Here is a 17,880-nt window from a genome sequence, read left to right as displayed (position 1 = left end):
GGCCACCTTTGCCTGGTCACTTCTGCCTGGCCACCTCTGCCTGGTCTCATTGGCAGGGCCACACCTGCCTGGTCACCGTGGCATGGCCAGCTCTGCCTGGCCACACCTGGGGGTGACATCTGCCTGCCCACACAGGTCCCTGGGCCTCCCCCAGGGAAGGTGCGATACTCGTGGTGACAGCGAGAGCAGAGGACATACGGCCAGCGAGAGGTCCCTTTTTGGAGACACCTTCTGCCAGCCCTTCCCCGTTCCTACTGGAGAATGGAAACCATTGCCTCTGGTGACATCTGCCTTGGGGCTCCAGCTCTTTTAAAATCTCTCTAAAATGTTTTTTCTCCCCAATTTTACGCAGATAAGAAGGATGCCAGAGGGACACCGTTTTCTTTTGATGGACACAAGGACTTTTGCTGCCTGCTCCCTGCCTTTGCCCCACCAGGATGAAGCCAGCTCCTCTTGGGTGGCCCAGTGCCACGTCCAGGTACCAGCCACCGGTTTCCCTGGTCTTGCCCAAGTCCCTGCTGTCCCCACCAGAGCTTTGCAACGTTTCTCTGGTGGTTTAGCAAACCCTGCCTGGTTTTGGGGGGCCAGGGCTGGGCTTTCCCCGCCGCTGCCGGCTGGGAGCTGGGGTGGCTGCGAGCCAAGGGGCTGGCAGTACTGACGTGCCGGAGCGGAGCTTGCGGCTGGATTTTTTGGCTGGCCGGGGCCACGGGAGCTCGTTCACCCCCTGGCCGGTGGCCAAATGGCATGGCTGGGTGGCTGCCAGCGCTTGCATTAATAGCTGCCAGCTTGCGGTTTGAGGTCACCCGTTCTTTCCAGTCTTTCATTTCCCGCCCCCCCCTCCCCTTATTTCATGCCTGTAATGACATCGAGCAGGCAGCAGCCCTGCCACCCCTCCCTGCCTGCACTCCTCTTTGCCGGGCAGAGCTCTTCTGCTTCCCTTGGGGCCAGGACAGCATCAGCTCATGGCACCGCATCCCTACTGAGCATCCCCAGATGCCAGGAGGGGACGTGCCAGCATCCCGGGGGACACCTTCACCCCCACGGGGCTCTCCTCCTCCTCGGGGGACCAGAAACATCCTCCCAGCCACCCCAAGGCCAAAAAAAACCCCAAGGCCAGCGTGCAGAAGGCCAGTGCCAAGTCACAGCCCCTCGCAAAATAATTTGTAGCTGCCGTCATTCCCTGCCAAGGGCTTTGGGAGGGTTTTTTATTAGCAGCTCGCTATGAATAAATCTCCCTTTTCATAATCGTGCCGGCCAGGGATAAATAGCTCTGGGGAGGTGAGGCTGGGCTCCGGCCGCACGCCCTCCGTCCCTTCGGGGAGGGGAACGCCCGGAGCCCCGCTGGGAAAGCGGGAGGGTGGGATGGCGGGGGTCCCTCTCGCTCCCCGAATCCCCAGGGATGCTGGGGCGAGGCATTTGCTCGACGCCTCCTGCGCTGGCTGCTCCTGGGCAGGCGTGGTTAATGCGTGGGGGGGCCACGCGTGGGGAGGGGGTGCTGGAGCGGGGGGGGCACCCCCGGACCGCCAAGGGATGCCTCCGGCGGGGTAGGATCCAGGCAGCCGGAGGAGGAGGAGGAGGAGGAGGAGGGCGGCGGGGCTGGCAGCGGCCGCCCCCGTCCCGCCGCGGCCCGCCCCGCCGTAGCCGCCGGGCACCGGGGCAGGCGGCGGCGGCGGCGGCGCGCATGGAGGCGGCGGCCCCGGCCCCGGGCGGCGGCCCCGGTACCCTGCTGCTCTGCCTGGCCCTCGCCTCCGGTAAGCACGGGGGTCCCCCGCTCCCGGCCCCGTCCTCTCTCTGTCCCAGCCCGGGCTGGTCCCGGTGCTGCCCCTCTCCCAGCCCGCTGCTTCCCGGTCCCACGCCGGTGATCCTCCACCTGCCTCCCGGTCCCATCCCGCTGCTCCCCCGTGCCTGTCCCGGTGCTACCCCATCCCATCCCGCTGCCCCCCCGGTGCCGTCCCGCTGATCCCCTCTATCCCCCCCCGTCCCACCCCATCCCGATACTGGCCCTGTCCCATCCCAGCGCTCGCCGTGCCCAGCCTGCTGTTTCTCCAGTCCCATCCCAGTGACTCCCTGTGTCCCCTGACAATCCCATCCCACTCCTTCCCCCACATCCAGCCTGGTGTTTACCCAGTCCTGGCCCTGGGCTCCCCCACGCTTCCCTGCACCCATCCCATGTGCCCCCAGTTCCCATCCCACTACTCCCCACCATCCCCTCCCAGTGCTACCCCTTGCCCGTGCCGGCTTGGCTCTGAATCCCTTGGGGCCGGGGTGTCCTGGCTGGACCCTGGAGTGGGGCTGGGATGCTTTTCCCACCTGTTGATGGGACACTGCTCATGGATGCCCCGGTATCAGTGTTTCACCATCCTTGGTAGCGCCGGGGATGCAGGGGGAGCCCGCAAGTGCATGAGCGTCCCCGTGTGAGTTCCTAAGTGCAGGGGAAGCGGGCGAAGCTGCCTGCTCAGGGCTGGCAGGAGATAACCACAGGTAGGGCTGAACATCAGCCGGGCTTGGCGATACCCCCTGGCAGAGCGTGCCAGCCCCGGCGTTTCGGGGGAGCCTTCCACTCCGCCGGGAGCAGTTTGGGTTTGGCCCTTTGACAGGGCTGGTGACAGCGCTTGGCAAAACCTGCCAAACCTGTGCTGGCAGGGTGAAATCAAGGGTGGCCGATGTGTTTTTGGGCTGGGATGCCCATCAGGCCAGGGAATGCCCTGGGTGGTTGCTCTCCTGCAATTCGGACTTTCCCAGGGGAGCGTGGGGGGTGTTATGGCAAAATAATGTGGTGTTTGGGGTGCTTTTCTGGGTTATGTCCGGCTGCTCGAGGAAGGATGCAGCCTTAGAGAGCAGAGCCAGGCTGTCCGTGCATCAAAGAGATGAGGTTGCTTTGCACCCACAGCTCTTGGGTGCTGAGGTCTGGGTGTCGGGGAGGCAAACCCCCCCGCCCTCCGAGCTGGCGGTGCCGCCGGGCGGTCCTCGCCAAGGGGCTGCCAGCCCGGAGGATGCCAAAGCTCTGCATCTGCTTGCAATAAGGGTGGGGATCTCATCTTGGTGGGGATCTTTCCATGCCGAGCTGCAAACTCGGTCACCGGGGGTGAAGTCAGCCTCCCGCCCTGCGCCGCCGCGTGCCCAAGCCGCCCGCAGCTGGCTCCCGGGGCGAGCAGCCGCCCCGTGGCTCATCCCCTGGCTCCCACCCCGCTGCCTGGGCCCAACTGGGCGGTGGGATCCGTCCCTTTCCCACCAAGCTCTTTCGGCCAGGGAGGGGATGCTCACTGGTGGGGAAGCCCCGGCGGAGGCTCAGCCCCGGCCTCGTTGCAGCTCTGTTACCCAAAGCACGTCATTAGCGCGGCGGTGGCTATATATAGCCAGGAGGGACGGGTGTACTGGGAACGTCTCTGCCTTGGGACGCGGGGGGGACGCTGGAGGCTTGGCCGGGCAGCCCCCACCGCTGCTGCCAGGGTGCCGAAGGGCCGGACGGGAAAACCGGGGGATGAGGCTGCCCAAATTCCCCCCTCTCTGGGAGGCCTCGGTATGGCTGAGCTGCAAAGTGCACCCACTCGGGATGGAAACACCCCCCGCCTCGGCATGCCACCCTCGGGGGAGCCACCCAGCACCCTGCCCCATCAGGCAGGACCTGTCCCCACTCCCCTGGGTGCCACCACAGCGGGGTGAATCCCTGGGGAGGGCCGGGCTGGGAGCAGGGCTGTGCTGAGTCAGTGCTGGTATGCCAGCGATCCGGTTACTGCCACCGTGACGTGCCCGGGCTGAGCTGGCCCTCGGCTTCGTCCCTTCGCCACAGCGAGCACGGTCACCCCTTTACCTGCTCGGTTTGTGCCGGGCATCCTATGCCCCGGTGCAGCAGTGAGTGATGTTGCAACAGGGATTTAGCACTTGCACACTGGAAGCAACTGGGCTTTGGTGGGTGCTGAATTGCGGCGCTGCCATCTCCTCGCTCCCACAGCCGGTGTGTTTTTCTGCAGCCCTGAAACCCAGGCTCTTCCAAAAGGGCAGTGCAGCGAGCCGGGCCTCCCTGGGGATCCCTCCCCACATCTTCCCTGGGCAAAGGGGCTGCTGGCTGCCTGTGCCACCCAAAAACCACCCTGCTGGCTCCCGGACCCCCGTGCTGGGGCGTTGGTGGGTGGAGGAGGCAGGCGGGGACCCGCTTTCCCTTCTCCTCGCCCCTGGGGAAAAGCCAATGTTGCCAGGGAAGGGGGGGCCGTGGGTGCAGCTGCGGAGCCCGTTGCTGGTCCCCTCCCTGCAGCAGGGGCCGGGAGAGCGGCTGCGGTGGGGCGCTGGTGGTGATGCCGGGGCTCTGGCCGGGCTCCCCCTCTCAGCCGCCTCCGCTGCATTTCAGGCTTGGCGTTTTTCAGTTGCGTGGGTGCCGATGCCAATGTCACCGCCGGCCACGGCACGGAGGGGCTCGCTTGCGGCGCGGCCGAGAGCTGCACGGGTAAGGCAGGGAGGAGGATGCTCGGGGGAGCCGGTGGCGTTGGATGGGAGCTGGGCGGTGCGGGGGAGAGGGCCGGGATGGAGGACGGGCTGGGTGTTTTGTCTAGCGTAGCCATGTGGCATCCACCAAGCTGAGAAGCGGCCAGGGCTGGCACGCCATGGCCAAGGACACACGTGCCGGCGGCTCTTTGCAGCTGGCCAGGCTCGGACCTGCCATGGGGATGGACCAGCTCTGGGATGCTGTGGCCTCCGGGCAGAACCGTAACCCCCGGGGGGGGATTTCTTTGTCCTTGTCACCCCCAGGGAACGTGACGCAGCTGAGGCGGCAGGGTCACTTCTCCAGGTGCCCGGAGGAGTACAAGCACTACTGCATCAAAGGGAGATGCCGCTTCCTCGTGGCCGAGAAGGCGCCGGCTTGCGTGTAAGTCACCGCTGGTGGGGACGCGGCAGCACCTGCCCGTCCTCCCCGGCCGCGCGGGAGGAGCGGGGCACGGGCACCGCGGCGGTTTTTCGGACCCCCCCCTTCTGCCTCCCCTGTGCCGCGGGGCAGGTGCGAGCGAGGCTACACGGGGTCTCGCTGCGAGAAGGTGGACATCTTCTACCTGCGAGGCGACCGGGGCCAGATCGTGATCATCTCCTTGATCGCTGCCATCGTCACCCTCATCATCCTCATCGTCTGCGCCTGCCTCTGCAGTCAGTACGTGGCGGGGGGACGGGGCGGGAAGGGAAGGGGCAGCCCCGGACTGGGGGGGCGGAATCCTGCCCAGCTCCGGCGGCTCAGAGCAGGTTGAATTTGGGCTGGCCTGTTCGGGCAGGAGACGGCCTCTGAGGGTGCTGGGAGGCGCACGGGGCACGGCTTCGGAGCTGGAAACCACGCGCGATCCCACCCAGGTGAAAGCGGAGGGAGGAGGAGCAGCACGGCTGCGATGCCTCATTCTGCTTTCTTGTTTTGTTTTGTTTTAATTATTACCCCCCCCCCCCCAAGCCACTGTCGGAAGCAGCGTAGGAAGAGAAAGGCAGAAGAGATGGAGACATTAAATAAGAATTTGCCTTCCAAAAGCGAGGATGTGCTGGAGACGGGCATCGCGTGAAGGTGAGCGGGGCCGGGGGGGGGCGGCCGAGCCCGGGGTGACGGGAGACCCCCCGCTGGGGACGGCGGCTGAGGCCGAAGACGTCCCCTCTCCCCGCAGGAGCTCCAGGTACCTGCAGGCGGGTCCCGGACGGCGGCACCGGCTGGCTCGATGGGCGAGGGCTAAAATTTACAGCGGCTTGAATAAAGGGGTGACGGAACGGTGTCCACGTCTCCTTACGGGCCCCTCTCGCCGTCACCCCCCTGCCAGCGGGGGGTCAGGCCCAGCCCTGCTGCTGCGCTCCCCAAATTCCGCCCCCCCCCCGACATTTTCCCGCCAATTTGCCTCCCTCCCAGACGGGGGGGCCCGGCCGCGGCGGGGGGGGGGGAAGCCCCCACCGGTACCGGGTGGAGGGGGGGGCTGCGGTGCCGCCCCGCGTCCGCCAGGAGTCGCTGCGCTCCGCGGTGCCGCCCCACGTCCGCCAGGGGGCGCCGCCGTGCGGAGCAGGTGCGCGGCTGCCCCGGAGCCTTCAAAACCCCCCCGCGGCCGCCAGGGGGCGCCGCAGTTCCGGCACCGCCGCGGGGCAGCGCGGAGGCGGCGGCGGCAGCGGCAGCGGCGGGGTCCCGGCTCCGCTCCCGGCTCCGCTCCCGGCTCCCGCGGTCCCGGGCGGCTTCGCAGCCTCGGGATGGGGCCGGGTAACGGAAACCGGGCAAAAGCGGGGGAAAACGGGGAAAAACCGGGGCGAAACTGGGCGAAGCGGGGCCTTTCCCTCCCTTCTGCCCCCCCCCCCGCTGCCGGGCTCCGGGGCGGGGGCCCGGCCGCTGCCCGGTAGGGGCTGCCTGAAGCTCCGCTCCGCGCCCGGCCCGCGGGCAGCTGCCAGGGACGGAGAGCGCCGGTGCCCGCCTCTGCCCGAGCCGGAGCCGGGGGACGAGCGAGGAGCGGGGCCCCGAGGCCCCCGGCGGGGAGGCCGTGCCCGGTGAGAGGTGAGTGCCCCGGGGCGGCGGCCGAGCGCGGCGGAGCGGGGCGCTGGGCTCCCGGGGCCGGCGGGGGGGACGGGGAGGGCGGGGGCCGCTGCCCGAAGCCCCGGCGAGGGGCCGGGCAGAGCCGCCCGGGCCCGGGGGCCGCGGGGCAGCGGCGCCGGGGCTCGCTGGGCCGGGCCCTGCCGTGCCGCCGGCAGCCCCGGCTGCCCCACGGCTCTCCCCAGCCAGGGACCCACGGACGCGGATGGACACGGACGGACGCGGACGGAGGAGCCCCAGGGGTGCGGGGCCCCGGTAGAAGCCGCCTCCAGGTCGGTTGCTTGGGCCCCCGGGTGTTTGGGCCCCGCTCCACTCCCGGGTCCCGTTTGCTCGGGCCCCTCTTTGCTCCTGCTCCAGCTCCGCTGGCGCCTTCACCTTGGCCCCGGCTCCCTTGGCCGCTGCCCCCCCGGCTGCGGGCCCAGCCCGCGGCAGCCCCGGTTCGGCCGTGGCTCCCGTCTGTTTCTGCGCCGGTTTCTCTGCTCTGCTTTCAGGCCCAGCTCACGCACGGCTCCCGTTCGGCTTTGGCTCCGCTCTGTTTGCAGGTCCAGCTCAAGGATGGATGGCTCCAGTTTGCTTCTGCTCTGCTTTCAGCTCCAGCTCGCGGTCGGCTCCAGCTCGTTCCTGCTCCCAGCTCGTTCCGGATTCCACTTGGTCTCAGCTCCAGTTCAGTTGCATCTCCTCCAGCTCCAGCTTCTCTAATTCTGCTCCAGCCCATTCCAGCTTGTGCTTGTTAAAACGATCTTGGCTTTGGGAAAGACGCTGCTGGGACTGCGCGGCTCCAGCTCAGCTCCAGGTCAGTTGTTTGGGGTCCAGCTGGGTTTGGGCTCCTGTTTGCTTTGCTTTGCTTTGCTTTGTTTGTTGGTTGGGGCTCCCCTTTGTGTCAGGCCCGGCTCCGGTTCAGTTTTGGCTCCTGCTCTGCTTTCAGCTCCAGCCTGTCTGCAGCTTCAGGTTGGCCATTTCTGCTCCGGTTTGTTTTCAGCTCCAGTTCCTCTGCGGCTCCAGCTCATTTGCACCTTCCAGTCATTTCTTTCTGCCCCTGTTCATTTCAGGGCCAGCTCATGCACGGCTCCCGTTCAGTTTTGGCTCCCATTTGTTTCTGTACCAGTTGGTTTCAGGTCCAGCTCCTTTGCAGCTCCATTTCATTGCGACTCCAGCGCGTGGACGGCTCTGGACAGTTTCTGCTCCAGTTCACCTGTGGCTCCAGTTCGTTTCAGGCTGGAGCTGTCCATGAGCTGGACCTGTTTGCAGCTTCAGGTTGCTCCTTTCTGCTCCCGTTGATCTGCGCCTTCAGGTCCAGCTCATGGACGGCTCCCGTTCATTTGCGGTTCCTGTTTGTTTCTGCTCTGGTTTCAGGTCCAGCTTGTGGATCCAGTTCATGGACGGCTCTGGGAAGTTTCAGCTCCAGTTCATCTCTGGTTCCGGCTCATGGACGGCTCCAGCTCGTTCCTGCTCCCAGCACGTTCCAGGCGGTCTCAGCTCCAGCTTATTTGTGGCTCCTGGTCCGGTCCAGTCCAGTCTCATCTCCAGTTGGTTTTGGGCTCCAGTTCCAGTTGGTTCCAGCCCCAGCTCCTCTCCAGCCCATTGCGGCTTGTGCTTGTTCATGCGATCTTGGCTTTTGACCAGGTCGTAAATCAATCACTGTCAGAACTTGCATATGAATAATAAATGTCATAACTGTACGCACAGTGTCTGGTTACTGATCAGTCACCACTCCGGGGGGGTACATGTCTCGAATAAAGACTGGACGCGCGCAGAGGGGGAGAAAAGCGCTTTTCGCCCCAGAGACTATCTCAGACGTTTAATTCGGCCTGGTGCATGCCAGCCTCCCGCGCTTCGGGGACCCCCGCGACCGGACCCCCGCCTCCGGCAGGGGCCCACGCACCGCGACCGGACCCCCACCTCTGGTGGGGGCCCACGCACCCTGCCCACCCCCCAGCGCCCGCCCGCCGCCCCCCGCAGCCCCCCCCGGCCCCAGCCCCGGGTTTGGCCCCAGAAACAGCCGACGGGGGCTCCGTTTCTGGGCCCAAACCCCCAGGCCTCTGCCCCAGCCCCGCGCAGCAGCACCGGGGCTCCCCCCCGACCCCGGCTCCGCAGCCCCGCGCCCCCAGCCCCGCGGGTGGTGTCAGGGAGCCCGGCAGCCCCGGCGGGCTCGGGCGGTGCTTGGGAACTGGCCGGGGGGACCCGCGGGCGGGCCCGGCCCCGGGGGGCCGCGTGTGGAGCGGGCGGCGACGACGGCGGGGGGCGCCGGGCTCCGGCCCTCCGGGCTTTATTCCCCGGCGCCCCGACAAACGCGGCTGCTCCGCGGAGCCACCGCCAGCGCGGCCGCCGCCGCCGCCCCGAGAAACCCCGGCCCCGAGAAACCCCGCTCCTTCCCCGCCGCCCCGGCCCCGCCGCCCCGGCCCCGCTGCTCGGCCCCGGCCCCGGCCTCTCGGGCCCCGGCCCCGCCGCCCCCGGCTGCCCCGGCTGCCCCGGCCGGGCCCCGCGGCCCCGCGGGCCGAGCCCCCCGCGCCTCACCTGGCCCCGCCGGGGGAGCCCGGCCCGGCCGCTGCCGCCCCGGGGCCGCGGGCGGCGCCACCGGGGGGGAGCGAGAAAAGGGGGCGCGCGGCGGCCGCCGGGGCTCAAATCTGCTCGGCCCCGCCCCGCGCACGCGCCCCGGCCGCCGCCCGCCGCGCACCTGGGCCAAGCCCCGCCCCCTCGCGTCCGCACCTGGGCCAAGCCCCGCCCCCTCGTTACAGACCACGCCCCCTCATCCGCCGCACCTGCGCCAGGCCACGCCCCGCGCACGCGCGATCAGGCCACGCCCCTACGGACCCGCCCCGCGCACGCGCCTCCGCCGCCGCCGCCAGACGGGCGCCAGCACCGACCGCGGCGGACGCCGGTAGCGGGGTGGGGGCCCTCGCTCGGGACGCGGGGACGGGGCCGGGCGCGGCCCGGGGGCTTCTCCGGGGGCGCTGCGGGGCCCGGGGGCGGTGAGGCCGGGCCGGGGCCGGGCCTCGCGGGTGCGCGGAGCCGGGGCCCTGCCGCTGCCCGCCTCTCCGCGGGCGGGCGGGCGCGGGGCGGGTCCCGGGGCCGGAGGACCGCGGCAGCGCTTTGGGCTCGGCTTCTCCCGATGCCCCGGAGCCCCCAGCCCGGCCTCGCCGGCGCCGGGGCGGGAGGAGCCGCGCTCCGGGGCCGGCAGCTGCCCCGGGCCGGCAGCGGGCACCGGCGGCCCAAGTCCCGCCTTCCCGCCCCGCTCCCGCCGGGGCTCTGCCGGGGCACGGACGAGGCACCGGCGGCTCCGCGCAGACCCCGAACGGAGGCCGGGAACCGCCGGGGCTCGCCCGGCGCCGCCTGCCCGGGCACGGCCGCACCGGGGGCCCGCGCCCCTCAGCGCCGGCCGGGAGCGGCCCGGGGAGGGCAAGGGGTGGCCCGGCTCCCCAAGCGGCGGGGCCGGCTCCAGCCCCACACACGGGACGGGGACGGGCCCCAAAGCCCCCGCGCCGGCTCTGAGCCCGCCAAGGCCGGGCTTGGGCTCTGCTTCCCAAGCACCAAAACACCGGGCTTGGGCTCTGCTTCTGGGCCCCCAGCCCGGCCCCCGGAGCCGGCTTCCCGGCCCCAAAGCACACCACGGACTGAGTGCCTGGGCCCCGAAACGCAGGACTTGGTCTCGCTTCTCAACACCTTAAAGTACGGCCCCGCTGAGCCTGGTTTCACGCTCCACAAGCGCAGGACTTGGTCTCCCTTTCACAAACCCCAAACGGCCTGAGTGAGGCTGCTCTGATGCCCCACAAGCACAAGACTCTGCTTTTAGGCCCCCCAGTGGCCACATGAGCCTGGTGCTGAGCCCCCCCAGTGGCCACATGAGCCTGGTGCTGAGCCCCAAAGGCAGGGCTGGGTCTCTGGGGGAAGGTGCCCAGCTCACCTCACCCCAGCCGCCTGTTCCTCACCCCCAAACCCCACCGCTGCCTCTCACTTTTCCCAAAGTCAAGGGATTCAGGGTTGTGCCCCCCCCAAGGCTGTGTCCAAGCCTGGAAAACACAGGACTTGGGCTCCCAGAGCCTGAAACTGAGCCTGGTTCCAAGTCTGGAAAACGCAGGACTTGGTCTCACTTTCAGGCTCTGGTTCCCTGTGAGCCAGGGTCGTGCCCCCCCCCCCCAGGCTGTGTCCAAGCCTGGGAAACGCAGGACTTAGGCTCCCAGAGCCTGGTTCCACATCTGGAAAACGCAGGACTTTTGGTCTCAGTTTCAGGCTCTGGTTCCCTGTGAGCCAGGGTCGTGCCCCGTCCAAGCCTGGGAAATGCAGGACTTAGGCTCCCAGAGCCTGAAATTGAGACTGGTTCCATGTCTGGAAAACGCAGGACTTGGTCTCAGCTTCAGGCCCCATGAGCCTGGTTCCAAGTCTCAAAAACGCAGGACTTAGTCTCGGTTTCAAGCCCTGGGACCCCAGTTCCATGTCTGGAAAACGCAGGACTTGGTCTCACTTTCAGGCCCCAGTTCCCTGTGAGCCAGGGTCGTGCCCCCCCCAAGGCTGTGTCCAAGCCTGGGAAATGCAGGACTTAGGCTCCCAGAGCCTGAAATTGAGACTGGTTCCATGTCTCGAAAATGCAGGACTTGGTCTCAGTTTTGCGCCCCACGAGCCTGGTTCCAAGTCTGGAAAACGCAGGACTTCTTAGTCTCAGTTTCAAGCCCTGGGACCCCAGTTCCATGTCTGGAAAACGCAGGACTTGGTCTCAGCTTCAGGCCCCGGTTCCCTGCCCTCAGGACACTCGACTCGGACTCTGAGCCCCCAACACAGGACTTGCTCTCCATTGCCAAGCCCCCAAACCCACCCACCCACCCGGTTGCCAGGCCGGCAAACGCAGGGCTCGGGCTCTGCTTTCGAGCCCCGACGACGCCGGACCGGGCGTCTGGTGCGGGGCCGCTCGAGGAGCTCGCACGTCCCAAACCGCAGGGCTCAGCCTCCCTCTCCGAGCCCTCAACGCCCGGACTGCGGGGCTTCGAGCCCTTGGGCCCGGCTCCCACCGCACGACTCGGTCCCTCAGCCCCGGCTGAGCCCGGCTCCGAGCGGCCCCGGCCCCGGCTCCGAGCCCCCCAGCAGCCCCTGCCCCTTCGCAGCCCCGACATCGTTCCCCACCGGCCCGGCTCCCGCTGCGGGCAAACCACGAGCGGCCCCGGTTCCGAGACCCCGAGCCGGGGGTCGCCGCCCCGGGCCCCGCGGGTGGTGTCAGGGAGCCCGGCAGCCCCGGCGGGCTCGGGCGGTGCTTGGGAACTGGCCGGGGGGACCCGCGGGCGGCTCGGCCGACGACGGGGGGCGCCAGGCTCCGGCCCTCCGGGCTTTATTCCCCGGCGCCCCGAGAAACGCGGCTGCTCCTCGTCTCGTCCCCGCCGGGGTCCCGCGGCTCCGGGCTGCAGCAGCCGCCCCGCCCGCCCACACCCCCCGGCTCCCCCCGCTCCTCAGCCTTCTTCCCGGCCCGGTCGACCCCCCCCCCTCCTCACCTGGGGCGGGCGGACACCGCCCCGCGGCTCCGAGCACCTGGGGCTCCCGGCGCAGAGGCCGGGCCGGGCCCCCCCCAGCCCGCGGAGCCGCCGCTGCCCCCGCCCGGGGACCCGGCGCCGCCCGCCCCGGTACCGAAGGAAGCGGCGGGAGGGGAAGATGGCGGCCGCCAGGGGCCAAAACGCCGCAGGCCCCGCCCCGCGCACGCGCCCTGGGGCCCCGCCCCGCCCCGGGGCGGAGTCTCCGCGGGGGGCGGTCCCTGCCGGGGGGGCGTGGTCATGGGGCGTGGCGGCCTATGGGCCGCGGGGTCCTAGAGCCCGCCCGCCCGCCCGCCCGCCCAGCCGTCGGTACCCCCGGGCAAACCCCGGCTGCCTTCGGGCCGCGGCGGGGTGGGAAAAGCCGCCCACGCGTGACCCCCGCGCCCAGGGGAGAGCGCAGGGCCGAGTCCCACGCCCCCAAGCCCCCGCGGCCCTTCCCCCGGACCAGCGCAGGCGCACTCTGCCCGCCGCCACCCAGCAGCGCCGTCATGGCGGAGAAGGTGCAGAAGAGGTGAGTCCCGGTCCCCCCCGGAACGATCCCCCCCCCCCCCCCCCCATCCCCTTCCCCTCACCGACCCCGCTCCCTTCCCGCAGCGTGAAGATCGCGCCGGGGGCCGTGGTGTGCGTGGAGAGCGAGATCCGCGGGGACGTGACCATCGGTAAGGTCCCGTCGTCGGGTGTCCCTGTCCCCGACCCCGTCCCCGGTCTCCGCCGTCCTGGGCGTCGGGGCCGGCGGTGGGGTGAAGGCGGGTTGTTCCTCGGCAGGGCCGCGGACGGTGATCCATCCCAAAGCCAGGATCATCGCCGAAGCGGGACCCATCGTCATCGGGGAAGGCAACCTGATCGAAGAGCAGGCCCTCATCATCAACGGGTCAGCACGGCGGCGGGCGGTGGGCACGGGGCTCCCGGGGAGCGGGGGGGGGTCATCCCCCAGCCCAGCACCTCATTTTAGGGCACCCAACACCCCGAACCCTCCCGGCACGGCTTGGCTGATGGACGGCGTCCCTCAGAGCCAGGTCGGATGGGGAGAGGGCTGGTTTGGGGTTCCCGGGATGGGGTTCGCAGAGGCTCGGTGTTCTGTGAGATATCGCGACACAGATCCCCTATCAATCTTGTCAAACTTGTGCTTGCAGCTCTTTAAGAAGCAAGGCGCTGGCTTAAAAGCCTCCGGAGAGGTAGAATTTAAAAAAAAAACACCCAAACTTTGTGCTTTTATGTAGCGTGCGGCACTGTGGCTAGGTAAAAAGTCTTCCCCCGCGCATCCCTCTCCATCCGACAGAGGAAAAGCATCCTAATCCTGAGAACGAGAGACCCTGCGCGAGAGCAAGCGGCCTCAAAACCCTGATGTGGCTGGGTCGGATGGGATAGACGTGACTTCAGCCTCCCGCCGTCAAACAGGGCGGTATCTTCGTCACCTCAGAACTGGAAATAGATTCTTTCGTCTTACAGGTATCCGGAAAATATTACGCCAGAAAGCGAGGAGGTGGAGCCCAAACCAATGGTCATCGGCACCAATAATGTTTTTGAAGTCGGGTGTTGTATCCTCGCTGCGCGGTGAGACAGACAGACAGACAGGGAGCCCGGGACACCAGACAGACAGGCTGGTGCACCGCGCTTTCGGGTCGGTACAAGGGGAGGCGTGCGGGGGCTCTTGGCGGGGTTTAAACAGCCCAGGGCTGTTTAAGATACGGGGCGGTGGTTTGAAAACGGCGCCGGGGTTTTACCTTTTGAAATAAAAGCAAAACATTTTACGGTTTTCTTTAACACGGACCCGTAGATTCCCAAGCAATGAAGGTGGGAGATAACAACGTCATCGAATCTAAAGGTAAGTCTCGGCTTATCGTCTTGGCCCGTGTGAGATTTTGCTCTCGTAGACGCTGGGAGCAGCAGAGGATTACGTGGTGGTGTCGTGCTGTAGCTGAGGCCAAACCACAGCTTGTCACAAGGCTGTGATTTTCACACAAAACCCGCCTCTCACGGGGATTCCTCGCTCTCTCTGGCAGCATTTGTCGGCAGGAACGTGATCCTGACCAGCGGCTGCATCATCGGGGCCTGCTGCAACGTCAACACCTACGAGGTGATTCCCGAAAACACCGTCATCTACGGGGCCGACTGCCTCCGCCGCGTCCAGACCGAGCGGCCGCAGGTGGGTGCGACGCGGGGGTGAGGCGCCGCCACCCTCCCGTCCTCCGCGGGCTGCCCGCGCCGCGGCGGCCGGGCCGCCGCCTGACCTCCCCTCCCGACGTTTCCAGCCCCAGACGCTGCAGCTGGATTTCCTGATGAAGATCTTGCCAAACTACCATCACCTAAAGAAAACCACGAAGGCCACGTCCACTCCTGTCAAGAGCTGAGCGCCTTCTGCCGCCGGCGGGGTTTGGTCTGCTCCTGCGAAGCACTACACGGCCCCGGGAAGCGGCCGGTCTCTGCGTCCCTCATCCCATCTTTTTTTTTTTTTTAAAAAAATAACCCAGAAGTTTTGCTTATTCATGTTTTTTATTTATATTCCACCCAGCATCTCGGACCAGCCGCGGATCAGTTGTCTGTCTCGTGCTAACGATTGTACGTTGCTTTGTTTTGGGGAATAAAATGACACCCGCTCTTCCGTCGAGGGGGGGCGGCGGTCCTTTCTGCGTCAGGGGTGCTGTACCCCGTCATACGAGTGCTGACATCACCTCCTGTCCCTCCCCGGCGGCCCGGTGTCCCTGCGGCCATCCCTTGGGGACACGGCCCCATGTCCCTGCGGCCACCTCCCCGCTCCTTCCCCGGCTTGGCGGCAGAGGGAGATGGGCCCACGCCGGGGGAGAGCCGGGCTCCTCGGAGGGAGGGGTGTCCCGGCCCCGCGCCCCCGAATCCACATGGATCGTGGGGTGGGAAAGGCCGCAGGGCCGGTGTCCCCCTCTCTCCCTGGCCCGGCTTCCCTCCCGGAGGGTTTCGGAGCAGAGCTGAAGCTCCTCCACTCAGCAGCTGAGCTTTGGACGTGGCCACGCTTCCCAGCCGGCCCACGAAATTCCCCAGGGATGTTGTTCCCAACTTCCCCTTCTATCCTTGTGCAGCGCAGCTTGACGTTTCATCTCGGCGCAGAAGGAAATTGATGCTGGAGCAGAAATTCCTGTAGGAAAAAGAGAGGAGGGAGCAACAGCAACCTCCCGCGGAGGAACCCCGAGTACCAGCCGGGCTGCAGGACACGGGGTTTTGGTTTGGGACGAGGGGTTTCAGGTGGGACAGGCCAAGGCACAAAAGCGGCACGGCATCCGATCGGATTTTCTCTGTGAGTTCAGTTGCAGGAACACCAAAAAATAAAAACCCACCAATTTTTTTGGCTTTGCGATTCCAACCCGGGGTCCAGCGCAGCTGGGAAACTGCAGCTCTTCCCCAAAGCCCAGTCCAAATAAGGGCTGGGAATATTGTCCCGGCTGCCGCCGCCGCCTCTCCAGCCCACCCAAGCAGCTCCAGCCAAAGCTTCTTGTGGAGATGCCCATGGAGAGGGAAAACAATGGGAGATGAAACACATCTCTGAAAGATAAGACAATCTTTTGCTGGGAATTGACCCCGAAAAGCAAGAGGCTCCAGCAGATTTGGGTAACTAGATCGCTCCCCGCGCTTTAGGATCGCCCTCGGGGCCGCCTGCCCTCGTAGCCAGATGCTTCCCGCTCCCCCAAATCCAGCTGGCACGGCTCGTTTCCATCTCCCTCCCGGCACGAGAGGTTCTGCTCTGTAAATCACCGCTGCGGGGAGGCTGGAAACCCTCCGCTCTAAGTCGGCGGCAGGGCTGAGTCCGTCCGGGCAGCGGGCAGGACACGCGGGCAGCTGCCCGCAGGTCTGTTTTGGCCACTGAGCCGCAGAAAGGCGAGCCGTGACCTCAAACGCCCGTTCGGTCCGAGCCCTCTTCCATCAGCAGGATGTCCTCGGCGTCACCTCCGGTCCCCGCGTATTGTGTGCGGGCGGCATCTGCTCTGGACACGGCCGCTGGTCAAACGCTTTTCACCCCGAGGGTCTCCGTCACGCCGCTCCGGAGCCGAGCGCAGCCCTGCGGGACCACAGCCCCGTCCGCGGGGATGTGGCAGGGCTGGGGTCAACCCAAAACCAAGATATGAAATGAAGTGAGCGGGGTGCAAGGTCCAACGCAGGCCCACCTAAAGCCCAGCCTAAGCAGGGAGGGGGGTGGGAGCCTAAATGCAGCCCCAGGGCCAGGCGGGGAGGGGGCGTGGGCGGCGGAGCCCCCAGGTGGGGCTGGTTGGGGGGATGAGCCCCACCGGCCCGCGGGCCTGCCCGGGGTGAGGGCAGAGGGCCGGGCAGGGCCAGCACCCCGCGGTGGGGACCCCTGCTCTAATGTCACCTCCCTCCCACCGCCGCCAGCCCTGTCCCTGCATCCCCGCTCCCGTGCCCTGCGTCCCCAGCGCCGTCCCCTCCTCTGCCCCACAGCCCTGCTGCAGCCATGTCCCTGGGACTGTGTCTCCTGTCCCCAGCCATGCGTCCCGTGTCCCCAGGACTGTGTCCCATCTCCCCAGCCTTCTCCTGTGTCCCCAGCCTTGTGCCCTGTGTCCCCGGGACTGTGTCCTGCATCCCCAGCCTTCTGTCCCGTGTCCCCAGCCTGTGTCCCATGTCCCCAGCCTTGTGCCCTGTGTCCCTGACACTGCATCCAGCTCCCCAGCCTTGTGTCCTGTGTCCCCAACCCTGTATCCAGTGTCCCCAGACTGTGTCCCGTGTCCCCAGCCTCCTGCCCCGCATCCCCAGCCTGTGTCCCATGTCCCCAGCCTCCTGTTCCATATCCCCAGCCTCATGCCCCATGTCCCCAGCCCCGCATCAAGCATCCCATCTCCCCTATCTCACCTCCATGACCCTGTGTCCAGTGTCCCCAACCTTGTGTCCTGTGTCCTCAGCCTTGAGTCCTACATCCCCAACCCTGTATCCCGTGTCCCCAGCCTGTGTCCTGTGTCCCCAACCCTGTATCCCGTGTCCCCAGCCTGTGTCCCATATCCCCAGCCTCCTGCCCAGTGTCCTCAGCCTTGAGTCCTACATCCCCAACCCTGTATCCCGTGTCCCCAGCCTGTGTCCTGTGTCCCCAACCCTGTATCCCGTGTCCCCAGCCTGTGTCCCATATCCCCAGCCTCCTGCCCAGTGTCCCCAGCCCTGCACCATGTGCCTCATCTCCTCTATCCCATCTCCATGACCCTGTGTCCCGTGCCCCCAGCCTGTGTCCCGTGTCCCCACCCTTCTGTCCCATGTCCCCAGCCTTGTGCCCTGTGTCCCTGGCACTGCATCCAGCTCCCCAGCCTTGTGTCCTGTGTCCCCAACCCTGTATCCAGTGTCCCCAGACTGTGTTCCGTGTCCCCAGCCTCCTGCCCAGTGTCCCCAGCCCTGCATCATGTGCCCCATCTCCCCTATCCCGTCTCCATGACCCTGTGTCCCGTGTCCCCAGCCTTCTGTCCCATATCCCCAGCCTGTGCCCTGTGTCCCTGGCACTGCATCCAGCTCCCCAGCCTCGTGTCCTGTGTCCCCAACCCTGTATCCAGTGTTCCCAGACTGTGTCCCGTGTCCCCAGCCTCCTATCCCGTGTCCCCAGCCTGTGCCCTGTGTCCCCAGCCCTGCATCCACCTCCCCAGCCCTGTGTCCCCTGTCCCCAGCCTCCTGCCCCGCGTCCCCAGCCCCGCACCATGCGCCCCATCTCCCCATCCCCTCTCCACGACCCCGCCTCCCACGTCCCCAGCCCTCCCCTCTCCCCCCTCCCCCTCCCCGGCCCCCTCCCTCCCCCTCCGCCCCCGCCCTCCCCGGCCCCCGCCGCCCCGCCCCGGCCCCCCCGCCGCCCGCCGCCGGCCGCCTTCAGCACCGCCCGCCCCGGAC

At 67.6% G+C, this 17,880-nt stretch overlaps 2 protein-coding genes across 3 annotated transcripts; both read left to right on the top strand.

Moving 5' to 3' along the window:
• Positions 1–1,620: 1,620 nt before the first annotated feature.
• BTC (betacellulin) lies at positions 1,621–5,753 on the top strand. Its single transcript, XM_082315140.1, has 6 exons — positions 1,621–1,751; positions 4,346–4,441; positions 4,744–4,861; positions 4,991–5,137; positions 5,426–5,533; positions 5,631–5,753. Exons 1-5 carry the CDS (start codon positions 1,682–1,684, stop codon positions 5,529–5,531), a joined length of 537 nt encoding a protein of 178 aa, XP_082171266.1. The 5' UTR covers positions 1,621–1,681; the 3' UTR covers positions 5,532–5,533; positions 5,631–5,753.
• A 6,640-nt stretch (positions 5,754–12,393) lies between these two features.
• Positions 12,394–14,647, top strand: DCTN6 (dynactin subunit 6). Of its 2 annotated transcripts, XM_082315136.1 has the most exons (7): positions 12,394–12,550; positions 12,634–12,698; positions 12,805–12,910; positions 13,489–13,577; positions 13,817–13,864; positions 14,043–14,185; positions 14,292–14,647. In XM_082315136.1, the coding sequence occupies exons 1-7, from the start codon at positions 12,528–12,530 to the stop codon at positions 14,388–14,390; spliced, it is 573 nt and encodes a 190-aa protein (XP_082171262.1). In that variant the 5' UTR covers positions 12,394–12,527; the 3' UTR covers positions 14,391–14,647. The 2 variants fall into 2 exon arrangements, with proteins under 2 accessions (XP_082171262.1, XP_082171263.1); XM_082315137.1 differs by lacking the exon at positions 12,805–12,910 and having other exon boundaries at positions 13,489–13,593.
• Positions 14,648–17,880: the final 3,233 nt, after the last annotated feature.

This window comes from Platalea leucorodia, assembly GCF_965183815.1.
Source record: "Platalea leucorodia genome assembly, chromosome: 6".
Classification (NCBI taxonomy): Eukaryota; Metazoa; Chordata; class Aves; order Pelecaniformes; family Threskiornithidae; genus Platalea; species Platalea leucorodia.
This window is presented reverse-complemented; position numbering and strand designations above follow the sequence as displayed.

Coding starts and splice junctions, on each gene's coding strand:
- BTC (XM_082315140.1), top strand. CDS start 1,682: ATGGAGGCGGCGGCCCCGGCCCCGGGCGGCGGCCCCGGTACCCTGCTG. Junction 4,442..4,743: donor CGCGGCCGAGAGCTGCACGG/GTAAGGCAGGGA, acceptor TGTCACCCCCAG/GGAACGTGACGCAGCTGAGG. Junction 5,138..5,425: donor TGCGCCTGCCTCTGCAGTCA/GTACGTGGCGGG, acceptor CCCCCCCCCAAG/CCACTGTCGGAAGCAGCGTA.
- DCTN6 (XM_082315136.1), top strand. CDS start 12,528: ATGGCGGAGAAGGTGCAGAAGAG. Junction 12,551..12,633: donor GCGGAGAAGGTGCAGAAGAG/GTGAGTCCCGGT, acceptor CCCTTCCCGCAG/CGTGAAGATCGCGCCGGGGG. Junction 12,699..12,804: donor CCGCGGGGACGTGACCATCG/GTAAGGTCCCGT, acceptor GTTCCTCGGCAG/GGCCGCGGACGGTGATCCAT.